Source organism: Pseudomassariella vexata (assembly GCF_002105095.1).
Source record: "Pseudomassariella vexata strain CBS 129021 chromosome Unknown BCR38scaffold_4, whole genome shotgun sequence".
NCBI lineage: Eukaryota > Fungi > Ascomycota > Sordariomycetes > Amphisphaeriales > Pseudomassariaceae > Pseudomassariella > Pseudomassariella vexata.
The window spans coordinates 2,671,512-2,691,276 of record NW_024467959.1 but is presented as its reverse complement, the minus strand read 5'-3'; the positions used below and the strand labels follow the sequence as shown (position 1 = coordinate 2,691,276).

General features: G+C 50.5%; 5 protein-coding genes and 1 non-coding gene across 6 annotated transcripts; 4 read left to right on the top strand and 2 right to left on the bottom strand.

Annotated features, from left to right (window-relative positions):
• Nucleotides 1–2,890: 2,890 nt before the first annotated feature.
• BCR38DRAFT_t129 lies at nt 2,891–2,962 on the top strand. The gene has a single exon. It is a non-coding gene; the product is annotated as a tRNA-Asn (tRNA).
• Nucleotides 2,963–3,643: 681 nt separating this feature from the next.
• On the top strand, nt 3,644–5,638 carry BCR38DRAFT_456387 (ABC1 family-domain-containing protein; the record flags this gene model as incomplete). Its single annotated transcript, XM_040861910.1, has 2 exons — nt 3,644–4,371; nt 4,423–5,638. The coding sequence occupies 2 exons, from the start codon at nt 3,644–3,646 to the stop codon at nt 5,636–5,638; spliced, it is 1,944 nt and encodes a 647-aa protein (XP_040718330.1).
• Nucleotides 5,639–6,512: 874 nt separating this feature from the next.
• BCR38DRAFT_427948 (uncharacterized protein) lies at nt 6,513–6,914 on the top strand. Its single transcript, XM_040859866.1, has one exon. The coding sequence runs from the start codon at nt 6,588–6,590 to the stop codon at nt 6,786–6,788; it is 201 nt and encodes a 66-aa protein (XP_040718329.1). The 5' UTR covers nt 6,513–6,587; the 3' UTR covers nt 6,789–6,914.
• A 2,717-nt stretch (nt 6,915–9,631) lies between these two features.
• BCR38DRAFT_456386 (uncharacterized protein) lies at nt 9,632–11,297 on the top strand (the record flags this gene model as incomplete). The annotated part of the gene is made up of 2 exons (XM_040861909.1): nt 9,632–10,143; nt 10,202–11,297. 2 exons carry the CDS (start codon nt 9,632–9,634, stop codon nt 11,295–11,297), a joined length of 1,608 nt encoding a protein of 535 aa, XP_040718328.1.
• Nucleotides 11,298–15,462: 4,165 nt separating this feature from the next.
• Nucleotides 15,463–16,899, bottom strand: BCR38DRAFT_163232 (uncharacterized protein). The gene is made up of 3 exons (XM_040853794.1): nt 16,593–16,899; nt 16,205–16,524; nt 15,463–16,145 (listed from the first exon to the last, which is right to left on the bottom strand). The coding sequence occupies exons 1-3, from the start codon at nt 16,716–16,718 to the stop codon at nt 15,629–15,631; spliced, it is 963 nt and encodes a 320-aa protein (XP_040718327.1). The 5' UTR covers nt 16,719–16,899; the 3' UTR covers nt 15,463–15,628.
• Nucleotides 16,900–17,454: 555 nt separating this feature from the next.
• BCR38DRAFT_163214 (uncharacterized protein) lies at nt 17,455–18,428 on the bottom strand. Its single transcript, XM_040853793.1, has one exon. The coding sequence runs from the start codon at nt 18,076–18,078 to the stop codon at nt 17,536–17,538; it is 543 nt and encodes a 180-aa protein (XP_040718326.1). The 5' UTR covers nt 18,079–18,428; the 3' UTR covers nt 17,455–17,535.
• Between the last annotated feature and the right edge of the window lie 1,337 nt (nt 18,429–19,765).

Genomic DNA, 19,765 nt, shown 5'->3' with positions numbered 1-19,765 from the left:
CTGGTGTTTCTAGAAACGAGTGTGGGGGTGAATGGCGACGGAAGCGAAGTGGAATCGGGAGTGGCGGATTCGTTTGGCTGACCTGGTGGCAGTGCCAGTCTTGTTGTGTCAGAAATCTAACAGAGGTCGAATCGTGCGGGATTGGATTGGATGTAGACGGGGAAGAAGACGGCGAGCGCCCGATTGAAGGAGGTGGATGGCACGAATCGAGCTGCGCTGCAAGCAAGAACGTTGCGTCTCTGTGTGGAGCACTCGAGAGCCAGTCCACAGCACTGGAGTTCGGTGTTCTAGCCCCTGTAAGGGTGCTGATAGAGGGACTGGTTCAATTTTGTGGGGCCCTGCTGGCCGCAATCTCGCCAACTTCGAAGGGGGCCCGTAACAATGCTACGCGTACTACTTGCTGCTGGTTCAATTGCAATCTTGGAAACTCTGCTCAAAAATGGAAGAGAACAATCAAAAATGTGTGTTCTGTGGATAGTGTGATCCTCTGCTGACCAGTAATCATCAGGATTGAAGAGGGCTGAGTTTTCACCGTAACCGGAAGTATCAAGACCCTTGGACAACAGGAGCATTTGTCCAGTTCCAGGATGAAGTGTGTCTTAGCCGTTATCCGACTTCCACTCGAACCGTAAACTGTGTACCTCTGGCGTCTTACGTCGAGTCTAGTCGAGTCTAGTCGAGTCAATGCTGCAAAACAAAGAAATAGTTAACAACAAAGGCTTGGTCAATTCAAACACGCAATGCGTTGTCGAGTCTAGTATATGTGAATTAACGCAGTCCGTGCTTTTGAGCAGCTCTCAGCGAAGTTCCCAAATGCCAATATTGTGCTCCCCGAATTACGACCCGCAGGCTAAGCTTGTGCGATTTGACGGGTTCTCGGCCGGTCAACTGCGTTCGTGGTCAAGCCACCTGTTGCCGTTCGTTGATATTCCCTGCTGTTCATCGCTTTCATTGCTGCTGTTTTTAAAGTTGTCAGATCTCGTATCAAGCTTGGGGACTGGAGGGGCTGAGGTATGACGGCTAAATTGAGTTGACTGTTCTAGTAAAATTCTAACATGACCAATGTGGTCAACATCTAATAAACATCGCTGGGTTACAGTATGATAGATCTTATCAACCAACAACTGCGGCTTTCATTGAACACCACTTGTATATCAGGTTTCCTTTGTACACCATCAGCCTGCCTCTTCCAATTTCATTTATGTGCACTAATGGGCCGGATCAAGCAGGTCGGTGTCGCGATGAGAGGATTCGGGACGTGTCTCGATCGATTATGGCGTCATTGCCGATGACCTGCACCGCGCATGCTACGCAAGAAATCCACCAATGACTACGCCGAATGGTTCGGAATGTGTAGCCGCATGCGGTTGTACGTGGTCTCAACCGGACAAAACTTCGATGAAGATAGAATCACAACACTTACACAACTGATGGATTTCAGTTGCAGAAAATCCCCTCGTCACGGATAGACACAAGGGACGCTTGCAGGCGGGTAAAGGAGGCTGTGCGGCTGTGCGCATGTCCCATAAAAAGACCATCAGAAGTTATTTGAGACACGATGCCAATGGTGGACCAGCGCTCTAACAGTCAATGGTCAAGGGTCTCAGACTGCGGGTTGGTAAATCAATGCAGAATCCGGTACTTGACGCAGTATGAATACCACCTATAAGCGTCCAGCAATATTCATCTGTATGCCTTCAAAAGAGCCTCAAGGTGAAGCATCGCATCATCTGAAGCACTAGAGTCGAAATGTTGATAAGAATAGATTTCGCTATTTCCCAAAACATGGAGCTGACTTGTCTAGAATAAGTCACTGTGTATGCTAGTTTGTACCAAATTATTGGCAAGTTCGGGTGCGGGTTGCAAACTCCCCCATCCTCCCTCCAAAAAAATAGGGTTCGGAGGATTAACTTTCAAGTCATCTATCCGCTGTCGTTCATAACTATTCGAGATCTCGCATAGATTGGGTACGTACCCTGTCTCTGCTTGAGCACTTTGGCTAATCATGACAGTGTGTGTTAACGTAAGCCTATAGGCATTGTATGATATTCATGGGGTCCTTTGTTTTGGGATGAATACCGGCTTAGGAATCTAGATTACTGTAAACCACTTTTCCAAAAAGGAAAGGATGAGGCAAGGTTTTTGAAGGCTTTTCGATGTCTCGTGCAAAGTCGTCATAGTTGATGGCAGATCCAAACGTCCAAACATTTACCTTTGCTTATTTTCAAGATCGACTGACAACCTTGATGTAAATGACAATCGTCGAGGAGAAATTGTAGCCGTTATTGGTGCGCCCAATTATAGATTGACGGTCTCTGAAACCACGGCAAGAACAGTCTGGCAATCTGGCCCGAGGATCGATCTGCCGGCAGGGAGTTGAAACAAGACGAGAAGTGACATAACTACGGGAAGTTTCCAGTCGTGTGCAACATAATTCGGGTGAGAGAGGTGTAGATATCCGTAATCAGCTTCTTAGCTACTGTCTTGCTGGAAGTCTCCGAGTTCACGGTGTGGACGGTTGAAAACCGTAGATGAATGATCAAGGGCTTGTCGCGAACCTATACATCACATCCTCAAAATGGAAGACTCGCCTGTAGATGCTGGCCAAAGGAACCCAGATCAAACATAGGATCAGCGTCATATAAGCCGCGAGGGCCCTGTAACCACCAATAAATTCAAAGTGAGGGTTGAAGATGAGACGGTAGGGTAATGCCAGGACGGCGTCCAAGGCGACCGCAGGACTCCGCCCGAACATTAGCCGCAATTTGCTCAAGATAGCTACTTATAATTCAAAATCGGCTTTCGTTTCTAACCAATGAGCAATACATTCTCTCCCGTAAGTTACTAACGTAACCCGCCTACTTCGAAAGTGCAAAACTAACAAGAGATATACTAGATGGCACAATTGGCTAGCGCGTCAGACTGTTAATCTGGAGGTTCGTGGTTCGAGCCCACGTGGGAGAGAACAATGTTTTCAATTAATCTTTTTAATATTCCCTGATAGGGGTTTGCTTTTCCTTTTTTTTCTCAATACTCCCCTGAGTGAGATATATTTATCAATTAGTACCGCCTCTCGGGATTAGCTTTACTGGTATTCCTCCTATTTGTTATGCTGTCTTGACTGCTATCAGCTACGTAAGCATTATAATTTGATAGACATTCATAATCTTTTTCAAGTAACGACTTACACGGGTCCAAGCACAGACGTATCCATGGACTATGACGTGCAACATTGAATGAGTTGTTGAACAACAGTTCTAGTAGAGCCAGACCTGACTTTACCAATATGAACAACAATTACTCAAACTTTTTCAAGTCGTTCTAAATTCCCCGTCATGTCGGGGCCGGTTTTGTATGTCAATCGGCTCAAATCGAGACCGAGTCGGACAACGGTGATAAGCACTAAGCACCGATCCAAAGCCCACTAAGCCCGCCACTACACCAAGCTCACCTATATTTCGTCATTGACATCGAATCCTTTCTGTCGACACCACGACAACAAAAACAACATGAAGTCGGAAGTTCGGCTTCCTAATCCATACATACGAGAACACTCACAAATGCAAGCATGTTTAGTATTCGCATAGCCGGTCTTTCTAAGGCCGGGCTATCGCCTGCATCATGGTGTAGACTATCTATGCCGATGTCTCACGGCAAATCTCCGATCCTCCCGCGCCCTCAGATCCTACTTCAACGCCGTTATGTGCAGACGGGCGGCCAATTCAAACCGCTGCGCCCGCCGTCGCCTTCCTCGCTCGGCGCTCCGAGGCCACCGCGCGATTTCAAGCACACCCGAAAATGGCTCCGGCGCATTCTGATCCTGACCGGTATCGCCGGTGGGTTCTACTTTGTAGATCGGCAAGCCTGCGCTTTCGGGATCAGCCGCTCCCTGCGCACCTTCGGTAACGGTCTCTTTGTGGCGTTCGACTACAAGCTCAACTTCCGCGCCGAACCGTTAACGGGCGGTACCGTGGGCGATCTGCACCGGCGGAGTGCGGAGAGGTTTTTCAAGGTGCTGCACGAAAATGGGGGACTGTATCTCAAGATCGGACAAGCTATCGCCATGCAGAGCGCAGTTCTACCGCCCGAGTTTCAGAAGATGTTTGCCAGGATGTTTGACGATGCGCCCCAGGACGAGTGGAAAGATATCGAGAAGGTCATACGCAAGGACTATGGCAAGAGCGCCGAGGAAGTGTTTGGTGTCAGCTTCACAGGTGAGGAGGGCAAGGGGCTTATGGAAAGAACGGCTCGAGCTTCTGCCTCTGTTGCGCAGGTACATTGGGCGAGGCTGCCGGACGGCCGAGAGGTTGCCATCAAGATCCAGAAGCCTGAGATTGCGAAGCAGGTTGGCTGGGATCTTTGGGCTTTCAAGTGAGACACCATCCCTCATGGTGCGCAAAATTCATTACTGACGCTTCCCAGGGCCGTCATGAGAGTTTACACATGGTGGTTCGATCTACCACTGTACAGTATTGTACCATTTATCACCGAGCGACTCCTTCTCGAAACCGACTTTGAGTGTGAAGCGCAAAATTCCAAGACGATGCGAAAGCTGGTCGAGTCGGAGCCAACCTTGAAAGGTCGAGTTTACATCCCAACAGTATACCCCGAGTTCACAACAAAACGCATATTGGTAACGGAATGGATCGAAGGCGTACGGCTTTGGGACAAAGACGCAATGACAAAACGTTGGATCGGGGGTCATGGTAGAGGTTCAGTTGGAATCCACGGCGAAAAGCTCCCTTCGCCCGATATGAATTTCGTCAGACAGCAACTGCGCCAGAACCCGAAGTTGGACAAGCTGAAGCCGGAGCGCGAGACGTGGAAAGGAGCGAATGGCAAAGCCGGTCTTGGCTTAAGCCGTAAAGACGTCATGACCACGATAGTTGACCTCTTCTCAGCCCAAATCTTCAAATGGGGAGTCGTACATTGTGATCCCCACCCAGGCAACATCTTCATCCGACGCCTACCATCAGGAAAGCCCGAAGTAGTCCTCATCGACCACGGGCTCTACGTCTACATGTCGTCCAAATTCCGCCACCAGTATAGTCTTTTTTGGAAATCCCTCATGACCTTCGACAACGAGACCATCTCAGAAATTACGGCCGACTGGGGCATCAAAGCCCCCGACCTGTTCGCGAGCGCGACCCTAATGCGGCCCTACGAAGGAGGCGACGGCCAGACCAGAAAGGAGTTTCTGCGAGAGATGCAGGGCAAGACGCCCGCGGAGCGACACTTCGAATCCCAGGAGCGCATGAAGCAGGGCCTCCGCGACGTCCTAGCCGACGAAGATAAGTGGCCCAAGGAACTCATCTTCATCGGGCGCAATATGCGCATCGTGCAGGGAAACAACCAGTTCATGGGGTCACCTGTCAATCGGCTCAAGCTCATGGGTACGTGGGCGAGTCGCAGCTTGTTCCAGGACCCTGGATTGCCGTGGAAGGAGAGGCTGGTTTATGCTTGGAGGCATTTGTTGTTTAAGGGCGTGTTATTCGTGACGGACGTGGCGTTTTATACATTTAAGGTTAGACAGTGGCTCGGTTGGGGAGGCGGTATGGAGGATGAGGTTGAGTTGAGGATGAAGGAGGTGGCGAAGGATTATGGGGTGGAGTTGCAGCATGACGTGTTTGATGGATAGGGAGGAAAGGGAGTAGGGAATAGGGAGAGGAAAACCTGCGGGGACACATGATGAGTGGAACAGAATAGAAAGAACAACATTCCCCTGGTTAAGTGTAATTATAGACGGAAATTCTTCTGTAGAGTGTGGATTATGAAGGTTATGCATAGACGGTGGCGAACCTGCTTGATTTTACGATTTTACGATCTCCCATGATGCATTGCGAGCTTGTGAATTGTCTGATGGGAAATGTTCGAGTTCTTCTTTCTCATATTATTCACATTTAATATGCTGTCTAAACTTGTCAATGATAAGCAAAGGTAGAACGATTCAACAATATGGATCGGGCTGGAGACTGCGAACCTCAAGGCAGTGTCTTTCTCCCGGTCGAGACCTCTGTCCTGACCTATCGATTTCTGCGATGTGCTGATATTGCACAGCCTTGTTGGCACCAGACTTATTTATGGTCGAAGATCAGGGAATAATAGTATGCTGTCTGTCTTTGAGGCTTTCCTAGTGCACCTTATCGAACACGTGTAACATTCCTAGTTCATCCAGCGTATGCAGATTCAATAAGGGCCATGGAAAATTATAGCATGTATTCGTTCTTGCTAACGAAGTGTATCACTTCGTGGGAATACCTCAAGTGACCCTTACGATCATCTTGGACACCTGATAGTTGGCTACCTTATCCCCAGGGTCCGAGTCATAAACGACGACGTTATCAGCATGACAAAAATTAACATAGTACGCATCGAAGGAATATGCTCTAATCTTTTAATAGTAATACATCTATCTCCGTCACCTATTTTGGTCGGCATGTCTATTCATTGGAGACGCAGATAATCCAGAAACCGTCTTGAAGCAGCAAGACATATGGTGAGGTCGTTCTATCCTAGCCTATTATTACATTTTATGCATAATCGGGGAATACTGTTACGAAACGCAAGGCAGCTCCTAGTTTTTCCCCATGTCGTGCTTAGGTTTTGAATACGGCAGTGAAGGCCCACTCGGGCGATTTGGGGCCAAGGCTTTGGAGCAGCCAACGACTTGCAGAGGAGGATACGCAAACGGTAGTGTGACAATAAAAGCAAAGACGACGCAAAGACAACGAACGACGTCCGTGCGAGCAGAACGACGACGATCAGTCTGTCGGGTGGGATTGGCCTAGACTTGAATGGAGTAAGGACCAAAGTCGCTGACATTACATGTTGTGCGTGGGCTAATAAAAGCTGACACGAGGGACGGCAAGATAGACTCGAAGCCTCAAACGTAGCGTAGTGTTAGTGAACTTGCGTTATGACATGATGGCCCGAATTTTCCAGATGAGATCAGCGAGCACGACTTTCGAGGCATGCTAGCCCGTAAATACTCGCTCGTCTCACAGTGTATACTGTTGTCATAATGCGACATCCATTCGGTGTGACACGACCAAGGGCAAGATGGGCGCAAAGAGGCCCAACCAACCGTGGCCGTTTCCGGGATACCACATTCAAGGACCAAGGCGACGATAGAGAGACAGCGGTAATTTCTGGGGCTGTTGACGAAAGAGTTGGACGTATGAGCCAGTAGCCGTCCCCAGATGGCTACTGATTGGGCTGTTGGACGCTGGCCCATGCGGCCGGCCGGGTTGTCTCCAGAGCCAAGTGGGTTCTCATAATGGCTAGCATAGGGCCTGTAATTTAAAAGGAGAACCTGCTCGTTCGCTCGAAGTAATTAAGATTCAATATCCGGGAATGAAACTGCAGAGAGGATTCGCGGGGAATTGGGAGGAATGCCGCTATGGAACATGGCAAGAATTCGGAGATGAAACAATTTGACAATCAGCAACCAGGAGAAAAAGTTGATACGTTCCTCAAATTGGCAATTGTCCAACAAGCTCGTCCCACCGTCCCACGTCAGGCTGATCTTACACGTGGGATTTGGTTCCCATGAAGGTTGCTGGCCGCCTCGTACAAGCGGATACCCTCTACAGACTTCACCTCTAGACCCTTCTCTTCAAAACGTCCATGTCTGGAATGATTCATGGACGAAGCGTCTCGGTGCTTCAAAAAGCCGGACAGAGCCAGAGATCCTCAGATGTGAAGTAGCGGGGTGGTAGAATGGTAGGGACGACTTGGAGATTGGATGAGGTTGGACGCAGAGCCACATGCCATACGACGTCGCAATGTGGGCAGGAACGCTTGTACGCTGGTACCTAGCGCGCGGCGTACCTGCGTGATGGGAACCCCGTCCATCGGGACATTTTTCTCTCTGGGCGAATTGATTTTCGTCTTTGCAGCCGGCCAGCCCTCCACCCAGACTGGGCCGGGACAGCCCAACCCCGGTTGGCCGCTTGGCGCTTCCCCCTTTCGGCGCCTGGATGTACATTGCGATTTGACTCAATCCCAGCTTCTCACCAGAGACAGAAGAAACCTGGAGAGACAGACGCTGGCTGAACTTTTCCACACAACTCCTTTCTCTCATCATGGTCAATCTCTCCCTCTTGTGGTGTTCAGTGATTCGCACAACCAGTCAAAGTTGCCTCAGAGGCTCACAGGATTCTCCGTTCTATTCAATGTATTCTTAAGTTCTTGATGACTGGGCTCAATCAAGCTCTAACCCGTTACTTGCGCCATCGTTCCCCGTCCTAATTACGCACATTGCACCACGAGCACGGCGCGTTGACTGACCACCTGCACCCGCAAAGCCGCATCTGCCATCTGCAGCACGACACGCCCAAGATCTGCTCTTGCCCTTCCAGGCAGATCTTCCAAGACCGCCTCCGGCGCATCGCATCCTCAACGCCACGCCCCAAGTAAAACATCTCTGCAAAGCGCAGTTAACGATTGCATCTGGAATTGCATCACTGCCCGCCCCCCGCGCACACTTCCATTATCTCTTGAGGTCGGTACACGTACATTTCATAATATTTTACTCTCATAAGTGGCCGACACAATTGCGCCTTGGCTTTGATATTGTACGATACTGCCCAGCGTATCTATCTCCATTGACAAGGCGACCTGGCTCTGTTCCTGCGAGCAATCGCATCTGCAACCTGAGATAGCAGTACGTACCTGCGCGCAGAGAACAGGAGGACGTATTCCAAGACGCAGCTTCAGCTAGCTGCATATTGCCCCCGAGATTTCAATTCGCCGAGCGGCGGCAACCGCACCATCAACTCAGTGGGCACAGGAGGTGCTTCCCAACGGGGAGAGGCTCGCTTTTCTTGTCGGTGGAGAGTAGCTCATTTCTTGGGCGCCCGATACTTTCTTCGCCCTCTTGCGCATTTCTCCTGACGGGTCCGGTTTCTATTCACCATTGCCAACATTTCCTTAACTTGGACTGTGGTAGATAATGGCCGTCTAAGACATTCTACACCTCACACGAGGGTTTCTTGGCATTTGGCTGACGTCTGCGGTCTTTGTGTCGTCTAGGTTGATCCACTGATATACAGTCTGTCGCTTGTGTACACTCGTTCCTTGTCTGCAAGCATCACAACATCCTATCGCGATACCCCCATTCTGTACCCAAACGCAAATCGTACTTGCCGGTCCGTCTGTCCAACCAACTGCAGGAGCAGCAAAGCAAAGCAAAGCAACAAACGCGCAAAATATCCTCATTTGAACCTTCCCAAGCCAACAACATTCTCGAGCTTGCCAACTTTTGTGCCTCAACCCAAAAAAATTCGCAAGTTACGCCCGACATAAGCATCGTTTCCCCGGCTGCAACGGCTTTTTCAACGTTCGTTTGCTACCTAAACCCCGAAAATTGAAAGCGCGCCCCTCCTCCACCGGGTGGTTTCAGCTTGTCGGCGGGGAACAAAGAGGTGTCAACCGTTGAAACCCAATCGCCAAACAGTCTGTTCCATTTCGTCATCCTCCACAGGATACAGGGTTCACACCCATTGCTTTTGCCACTCCGTTCCCAACCATCTTTGGTGCTTGGTTCTTTGGTCCCGAGCTGTTTCCAGGCGCAGGGTAATCGCAGTCGCAGGCTGCAGTCGCAATACAGAGTTTCCAAAGCTGAAGGAACATGAGCGAGCCGCCGCGTCGCTCCTCCTTCGGAATGTTGCTCCGACGTAAATCTAATAGCGATCTCAAGGGGAGCAAGAAGCAGCGAGAGCTTAGGGAGCAAGAGCTGCAGCGCCAACATGCCGTCCCAAAGTCTCCCCCACGGCTACCCGATCTCTACAATGCACTGTCAGGTGGTGTGCGTCCAGACTCGCTTGCTATAGTTTCGGGCCAGGCAGATCCCCATCATCACCAGTACCACCCACAACAACAACAACAACACCGGCAACAAAAACACCAATACCCTCCATCAGGCAGACCATCGATGGATCCTGGCCGTCCCTCCATCTCCTCTAACCCACCCGTTCCTCCCGTCCCTGCTGTCCCTGCCGTCCCGAACGGATCGTTGGTCGATCCTTATGCTCGCACTGAAAGCATGACGCACCGTGGCCGTTACAGCTATGCTAGCAGTGCTATCAGCACCATCAACAGCCCTAGGAGGGTCCGCAGAAGAAAGGACCCCACACCTTTCAAGTATGTCACATCCACGTCACGTCTTGTTCACGACAGTATACTGACAATGTCACAATAGCATTCTCATCATGGGCACTAGTGGCTCCGGCAAGACGTCATTCCTCGAGTTTCTCAAGACCGCCTTAGCTCTGCCTCCGAAGAAACGCTCTCAGCGAGCAACCGAGATCGGGGAAGAGGTGACGGTCAAAGCCGCCGCATCAGGCAACTTCATTCCCCACTACCTCGAAAGCGAGATCGATGGTGAACGGATCGGACTGACACTATGGGACTCGGAGGGCCTCGAGAAGAACGTGGTGGACCTCCAACTAAGGGAGATGTCATCTTTCCTGGAGAGCAAGTTCGAGGAGACATTTGCTGAAGAAATGAAGGTGATAAGATCACCGGGCGTACAGGATACGCACATTCATGCAGTATTTCTCATCCTCGACCCGGCTCGTCTCGATCGCAACATTGTCGCGTCAAAAGCCGTGGCTTCGAATGGTCAGCATGGCAGATACCAGTCCAACGCTTCACGCGTCGTTGGGGGCCTAGATGAGGATCTTGATCTACAAGTAATGCGAACACTCCAGGGCAAGACGACAGTCATCCCGGTTATCTCCAAAGCAGATACAATCACCACGGCGCACATGGCGGTGCTCAAGAAGACAGTTTGGGCGAGCCTCAAGCAGGCCCACTTCGACCCTCTGGAAGCCCTCGGTCTCGACGACGAGGACGGCTCTCCGGATTCTAGCAGAATCGATGAGGGCGATGAGGAAGATGCCGAGGACGGCGAGAAGTTATTAAACGAAGCAGAAGACAGCGAGGAGACAGATAGCGATGGATTTCCCATTCAAGGCCGAAGCTCGCCGACTACCCAGAGACGTTCAAGTAACTCGGCTCGCCGGATCAAAACGGAGGAGGACATCGACCAGCTTCCATTGCTTCCCATGTCTATCATCAGCCCAGATATCTACGAGCCGGGTGTCATTGGCCGCAAGTTCCCATGGGGCTTCGCTAACCCATACGACGAGGAGCACTGCGACTTTACTAGACTCAAGGACGCCGTCTTCAACGAGTGGCGAGGCGAGCTACGTGAAGCCAGCAGAGAGCAGTGGTACGAAGGCTGGAGAACCAGCCGACTCAAGCACCGCGATTCTTCAGTTCGACGACGATGAAGACGCATCAAGAATTTATGAATGTTTTTTTTTCACCAGTGGGACCTTTCCTACTCGGCTCCCTGGATGATCGGACGCCATTCCCGCATGTCTAGCGATTTCTTTTGATTGTCATTCTACGCAGCATACCCCAATTCTTTTTCGCGACCCCAGTGTCTTATCATGGCTCTTCTTGGCGACGAGAAGAACACTCGACAGCAGTCCGACGAACAGGGCGCATCAAGTTCTCAATTCGGATTGTTCACATAACCCCCCGAACTCACCCAATCCGCCACAGAGGGCCATGCATGTCTACCTGTCACTTCGGACACTACAAGCCTGTAATTTTTAAGAACTCTTCTCAACGCCACGCATGATGATTCTGATATCACATCTTCATCCTCACCCTTTGTCCTGCACAAACACGACTGCCGGCACGGAACACAACGGAAGGACACCGGCGGGTCCTGGGCGGCCTTTTTCTGATTTTCGGCCGCATGGCCCGATTACGTTACGCAAAAAACTACTACTTCATTTGTCTTTTTTTTTTCTCAAACCCCAAAATCTTAGGATTCTTTTTTTCTTCTTCTGTTTTTTCGGATATTCCCCTCACTCACACACGCACTGCTATGATTTGGTGAACGACCGTGGAACGGAAGTGTGGTCGCTGATGGCGGTCATTGTACACCTCGAGAAGCAGGTATTCATTGTTGGAAGTGTTGAGTATTCTTCTCTACGTGTGTGGAAAGGAAGGGGAAGGAACGTTGTTATTCGTCGAGAATGATGAAGTGTTGCAGACTCCATGATGAGTTGCTCAGAGGACTAAAAGTAAAGCATTGAATGCACATTGCAATGTCCCCCCTTGTCTGTACGGTTACTTGCACCAGAGAGAGACGAGATGCGACGACTTTCTTAGAAAGCTTCTGGAATTACATTCCCCCGATTCTCTTCATGACTGTCTTGTTTGACCTTGGTTATATGATACTCCACTCGGTGTAGCCGTGACTAGCTAGTCGACTTTAATGGTTTAGTTGGCAACGCCAACATTAGCTTGCTATGCGGAGCCTATTGAGACCCGAATTGCCAACATACAAGAACCAACTTAGCTTATTGATCGTCGACCTGGGGAAGATAAAATATTGGGTATAGTGACGACGATGCCCATCTTGAGAATCAAACCGGACCTGATGGACAACTTGCATCTCCACAGGCTAGCTTCAGAACCGAGTGCCCACCCCATGTTTGGGTGACACCTTGTAAGAGAGATGGTTGTGGAGGTTTCAATGAATTACTCTGGGGACGGGTGAGGGTAGAGAAGAGAAGAGAAAGGGATGGATACCAGCATAAAAGACTGGGAAAGAAAACGAGGGAGAGCTTCCTAATTATCCTTCTTCCCATTTCTCGACCGGTCAGCCTGCCGGTAGGCAACTTGGACATGGTTGCGTGGTCCCAGGTTACGTGGGCCGATCCTGATGGCGTCTGGTCAGAAGACCTCATTCACTTTCAAACGAATAAACAAACGGTAGCTACCGTGAGAGGGTTTCGCAGTAGGCATTCACTGTCAGGGAGGGTTAACTCCGGTATGCGGGTTTTGCATGTCCGTGGTCCTGATGTTCGGGGCAAGGGGGCCACGCGTCTGATAGTGCTGGATATTGGTCGGGCAAGCAGGAACTGCCTAGTGCGAGGTCAAGGGATGCTTTCTGGTGGTGATGTTGTGCCACCAGCTTCGGATCTTGCCGACGACGTTGAAGCTCGAGTCGAGTTCGATAACTGGGGTAAGGGGGAATAGAAGTGCTGAGCGACCATAAAACCTGCCGGTTCCAATCACATGCAGGTGAGCCAGCTTACACGTGGAAGCAATAATTAACTGGATGTGGTCTGACGAGCTGTTGAAAAGGTAAAACTTGGTGTTAGCCGCGGTCTCCCGAGGCGGGCTTTTCCTGGAAGGGTAATCGTACTATACCTTGACTGATGCATGTGCTATATTCAGTGTACTTATTCAAGCTTGAGGCTACACCTTGCTTGGTGAAGACGCCTCTCAGAAAGTGTCGACGCAGTTTGTGTAGATATTGGTTGCGAATAACTAGATACAATTCAGTGGGAAGTCAGTCCAAACCACGAAATTCACGCAGCTGGCTGGAATCATACGGTAGCAAGTGATGGCGAACTGTACTATTCGAGGTGCAGGTCTGCGGGAGGGACACTCGAGGTGTTTGGGCTGTACTCTGTCGACAGCGGCGAATAGTCTTCTAGCGGTGAATGAAACTTTGATTTGATCGTCGTCTAGAGCACCAAGAAAGTATGTCATAACATAAGAACCAATGGAAAACTCGCAGAGACTGGCATCCAAGATGTGTTCTTCCCTGCACCAGACCATCCGGGTATAGAATCAAGAGTTGCCAAAAGGTAATCACAACCTAGAGTGGCCCTAGTGTTTTTCCCACCAGTATACGACGAACACAGCCCAGGAAGGTAGGACGGCCGTTCCATTGGATAATCTTGCGCCATCCCTGGTCCACGGGTACCCCTCAAACCCCCAAAGTAGCCGGGCCCTCCTCGGGAATGTTAAACTGCGACAACTCCAGACGCAGACATGACAAGTGTATCACTAAGCAAGTCATGGACGTTCTGGTTGATCTACCTAGCATCGCACCGCACACATCTTCACGTACTATCAGCACGTACCCTCATTGCCAAACCGACAAGAAAACTACTCCCCCCGATTCCCCGTAGCTGTCACGATGATCCGCAGGGAGAAAGAAGCCCTCAACGTTCCTGCCCCCCGGAATATCGAAAGCCCGTCATCCACTAACTGACCACCCAAAGTAAAAGAGACGAAAACGAAAAGCAACATATCTTCCTTCACGGCCGACTGTATAATGCGTAACTCTAACTGGATCGGTCCCCTATACTCCGTTCTTCCTGTCAACCACCCCTTGCTTCCGTAAGCCAGTTGTAGCGTCGATTAACGATGCCGAATCTTCCCCATTGCCCATGTCCTCGCCCCATAGGTGTACGGTATCAGTATTGACTGAGTCATGCTTCATCCCTATCTTGCCTGACTCGAGCATCATGATTGCGGCTACTTGGTATATCGTGCTTATGATTTGGATCCCCAGGCACAAATTAATCAAAACAATACCATAGCTCCTAAGCTCTCGGAATAGCCTCAAAGTATCAAGTATGACGATATTTGAGGACATCTCCGCGACGTGCCCTGCCGCGGCCTAAGTACCACGGTCAAGTATTAAGCAGGTAGCGCTGTCTAGTTAGTTAGTTACTATCTAGGGAGGCTGTATGCAAGCTTGTTCTCAGAAGTAGATGGGTGGTATGGGCAAGAGAAAACAACTTGTTTCCATGACAGGGTGGGAATTGGACGGGGTGCGAGAAATTGATAGAAGACTGGCATCCCCCCGTCACCCCCTTTCCCCCAGGATAATGCCTTTCTGCTTTGTCTGCCCCTGCAATGCCAAGTTCCCACACATGATAGCCGCCAAGGGACCTCACTAATTAAACACCGCACGAGGGTCAGTGAATATCTCCGAGCAATCATTGAAAGATCTAAGCAAGTGTTCCGGATGTGACACTCACGTTGCTCTCTCTCAAGTATATCTGGCCCACACTCCAACAAATTTCAGTCCACAAAGAACGACGAAGAATACACAGGTTGAACGGTGGTTGAATTTCTCTCAGTTGCGCCATAGGTCCCATATCTATCTCCTTAAGTCGTAGATACTCAAGCCAACAAACCCAAAAGCAAAATGCACTGCTTCAAGGAGAAATAAAGACAAGCCTTGACAAAACCACAACACCGAAGCGATTTCGCAAAATCCACCCAAAAAATGATATCAAAAGAACCCTAGAGACCCACAAGATCCAGCCCCATCCCCCAAGCCATACCATGATATCTAGTTTCTCCCCCCCGCACCGGTCTGAATATCACAAGGTTCCCATGTTGTGGTAGACCGGCGCGTGCCGCATTGCATTGTGCTTTGTAGCCCCGTTTTGTTTGCCTGTTCATTTCCTCTCGATAAATTTCTTCTTACTTTCTTTCTTTCTTTCTATTGAGGCCAGCGACTTCCATGTCCGAGAACTGACTGGCTGCCACGTGGGTAGACTAGCCAGGCTGGCAGGCGGGGCAAGACGGCCCTGGGCTCGTACTCCATTCCAACCACAAGGACTCCAAATTGCCCCTCATTCTGTCGAAGCTCATGCGGTACTAGCGAAAAAGTTGATGGTGCTGTTGCTGTCCAGAAGTATATCCCCTCTTCCACTAATTTCCATGTTCTCGTATCCCATAGTCAATCGCCGAACGCCCACATATAAGTAGTAGCCCTGGGTGGTGACGCAACTCATAAGAGCTCGTCACTCCCACTAGCCACGCTCTCCTGAATAGCCTTAATGATAGCGCGCTCCTCGAACACGGGACCCTGGCCATCGCACCTAGCCTGGGGTTTCAGCCGCTCGCTCACATCGCCAATATCGACGAGGCCGCGCTTAAACATCTCATGGTTGATGATGAATTCCCAAGTGGCGCCAGCGGCCAGCAGGCGCTCGCCGGCCTCGGACTCGACGATGCGGTGACTGGGGGTCTTGTTGGTGTGATTGGCGAGAAGGTCCGAGTAGAAGTCGGTGGGGTTGTACGACATGGGGCCCGTGGTGGTGCTAGGCGGCGACAACGAGCCGTTTTGATTTTGTTGGATGCTCGACGTGGCCCGAAGGATCTCGTTCTCGATGCTCATCTTTTGGAGATCGCGCTTAAGCTTTTCGTTCTCGGAGGCTGTCATGTGCTGCGCTGCCTCAAGGCTGGCTAGCTTGGCTTCTAGGTCTTTCACATGGCGTTCTTTGCGTTCACGAAAGGCACGTTGACTAGTCGAGACAAGAATCGGTTAGTTGATCCCCCGGTTTCAAATATGGGCCAGACTTACGCAGCCCGATTTTGGGCTTTCCGGCGCGATTGAGCTGGCGTCATATCGTCATCGTCCGAGTTGGAGGCATTGTTGCGGCCCTGATCGGGATCTGCCTTGGTCAAGGGCAGTATGTCTGCGTGGTTGTTCTTCACGACAGGTACTCCGGCGGTAGCCGCTGCTGCTGGTGGCGGCTGAGACTGGGCGTGCGCGCTGGGATGCGTCGGCGGTGTTGGTGGGCCTGGTGGTCCTGGAATGGTTTGTTGAGTTTGATGGTTGAATTGAGCATACTGGTTGAAGTTCTGGAAGTGGTCGTTGCTCTGGAAATGGTCGTAGACATCCTAGAGGTCGATGGCGTATTAGTGTTGAAGCTCGAGACAATGGCGACAAATAGAGTCGAGGCACCTACCGGTGGGGACTGGTTATTGAACTCATCAGAACCGGCCGAGTTGGAGGCCGACGGGGTCAGGGGCGGGATCCCGATAAATTGATAAGGTTGCGCTCCGCTGTAGTAGCCGTGAGAAAAGTCCATCATGTACTTTTACCGACCAGAGTTTGGGCAGGTGTAGAGCTTTGCGAAGGAGGACGAGAATGGGAATGGGCAACTTTGGAAAGAGCCCAAGGTTGCGGGATACAGTGGGTTCTCCGATGTTGCTTAGTTGCGGGGGACGAGAGTGAGCACAGGACACAGCAACCACTACGAGAGCTGTCTGGCCTAAATTGCTTGGTAAATCTTACGCCCTAAACTCAAGGCCCTGGTCTGCGTCCCTGCCACACGATCGCACAGCTGTCTGTGTCGACACGACAGGCTGGGTATTATCCTTATAAGAAAGCGCCCAATGATGGTCGATCTCAGTTGCATCGATCGAGGCCGTATTGCCCGAGTTCTGGATCCGATATGATAACTCTGTTTTCAAGGAATGAGAGGGGCAGAGTTGGATTCGTGGCGAGTTGTCAAACTTTAAAATGTCATCGCATTCGATGGTATGGCAACTTTGATGTGAAAACTAGCGCCACCCTTTCATACCCATGGGCCTTGATAGCCATGAGGAGCCTGTTGCCCGGTGTCTACAAGTTGAATCAACCGCCCGCCACCCCGCCCGTCTCCCCCCCCGGCATCGCACAAACCGCAACCAGGTCGACCATAACGGCGTGCCAGGATCCAATGTGCAATAGTGGACCGGCCAGCCTGCTATGTACCAGTCTACTATGTAGCCTGCAAGGAGACCAGGGAGTGCAGCTGGAGTCGTACTCATCATTACGCGGTTCTGGAAACATCTCCATGGCCAGGGGCCAACTTTTCCACGTTGGTTGTACGAAACGGAGATACATCAACAGAATGTTGAAACTTCTCATGACACTGCTTTGTGCTCTTCATCGTTTGTCCCTGTATCATCGTAAAGTAACCCGTCCCTTGTCGAAAGCTCGCAGCGGCGCCGCGCACGTCTGGGATAACGACCCCTCATGCACGAACCAGTACCATGGGCCGGGATTGGGCGTTGGCAACTTCGTCCTCGCAATCTTCTCATCCGTGGACGGCTCTCCGTCCGCTCCATCGCATCAATGATACCCAAAATATCGACAGCTATTCTCACCCCGGTCTGAAGCCGACGATTAGATTGGATCAGCTGAGTAGAGACCAAACCCGATAACTCATATTGTCTCTTCTGGGTTGTAATCCAACAGCCATCTATCTCCCCCTCCTGCAAGCCCACCAGTTCAGATTGTAAGGCTGCGAGTTGATCTAGACGAAGACGGAAAACATACAAGTGTTCTCCGACAACGACGGTAATTACGGACAGCCAGCTGTTGGCATCAAGCGGACGTGCTGCACGGCCGCATAAGATGTTTGCTGCGAAAGAGATGGATTCCTCCTCGTCCCAGCTCGTCTTCATACCGAAGATTGAAACAAGTTGGAGAACTCCAGAGTCTAATCGGGGACAAAGTACCCACTAGAGCTCTTGTTTCGCTAGCGCTGGTCTAGTGCAAGCTTCAGTCCTCTGGCGGGTTCTCCGCACCATCTCAGATTCCCGTTCTGCCTTTCGGCTTCTTTACCGGCTTCATTCAGTGGGCTGACGGTCAAGACATGGAACTTAATTGCGTTCAATAGAACAGTACTTGCGAAGCCAGTTCGCGGTTCTGTCCTTGACAACTCCGGCCCAATGTTCAACCCATCCTGCTACTGCGTACGTTTTGAGATAACACTTTCGCGCAACTTTTCTCGAACACTGCCTGCCTCTTTACCGGTAGAGATTTGCAAGGGAACAAAAGTTCGAAACATTCGAGAAGCTGTCGATCCTGCTGTCCCTGATAAGATGCCCGAGACTATGCATCGGATAATGCAGACACCTTGTCACCCCACCCCTGGCAGCATCCTTAGGACAATGGGATTGGGCCAGGTCGGGCCAGATTCCAGTATTCCGGACCGTGAAATTGAATCCCAGTGCATGAGTGCCATTTGCAATGTGAGACCAGCGAGGTTATTCGGCGGTACACAATCGCTATGGTATGTTGGTACCCATGTCCCTGTCGTCTCCTTCAGAATTGTGCTGCAGCTACTACGGTATCAGGCCAAAGTTTTCACCCCCCTGACAAGTACCAGTGGACCACTGCCAAGGCAACACTATACTAATTCTAGCCTAGCCTACTCATGCCAACGAAAAGGTACTTCCACCTCTGATTCCAACTTGCTGTCAATAACGCGTCCTCATTATCGCGTTTCAGTAACCACAATGGGGACTAAACACCTTACGGAAGCCGATCGCCAACGAATTCGAACCCTTTATTTCGACGGTGGTAAATCGAAAGTCGAAATTCATACTATTACAACATTTTCTCTTAATCAGATCAAGACAGCTATTAAGGCCTCTTCAAGCCAGGTAGCTAAGAGATCTGGTAGACCCCGGACTTTATCTCGTGAGCAAGAAGAAGAGCTCATTACATATGTAACTAGTTCTAAGCAAGGCCGTAGAGCCTCATTCCTCCAGTTGTCAATCATCCTTTTCCAGTCCCTCTTCGGAGTTTACGTTATACGAACTACCCTCCGCCGGCTCGGATTCAAGAGACATACTGCGCGCCGAAAGCCTCCTATCTCAGAAGTTAACCGACAAAAGCGCCTCGCCTGGGCCCTCGAACATGTCAGCTGGAAACCAGAGCAATGGGCTCAGGTACTTTGGACCGACGAGACATGGATTACAGGAGGACACCACCGAAAACAGTACGTTACACGACGACCAGGAGAGGAATGGGACCCGACCTGTATTATCGAACGACACCAACATAAACAAGGCTGGATGTTCTGGGGCTGTTTCTCAGGCCTTGGAAAAGGACCGGGAATCTTCTGGGAAAAGGATTGGGGTTCTATTACTGCCGAGACATATCGATCCCACACAATTCCTATTATCGATGACTGGATACAACTCTGTCAACGAGACCTCGGTACACACCTTACATTAATGCAGGACGGCGCTCTCACTCACTCGGAAATTGATACAGTCACAGATCTTACGGATAGGGGCATTAATATAGTACAGTGGCCACCTAATTCCCCTGATCTAAACCCGATAGAGATGTGCTGGAACT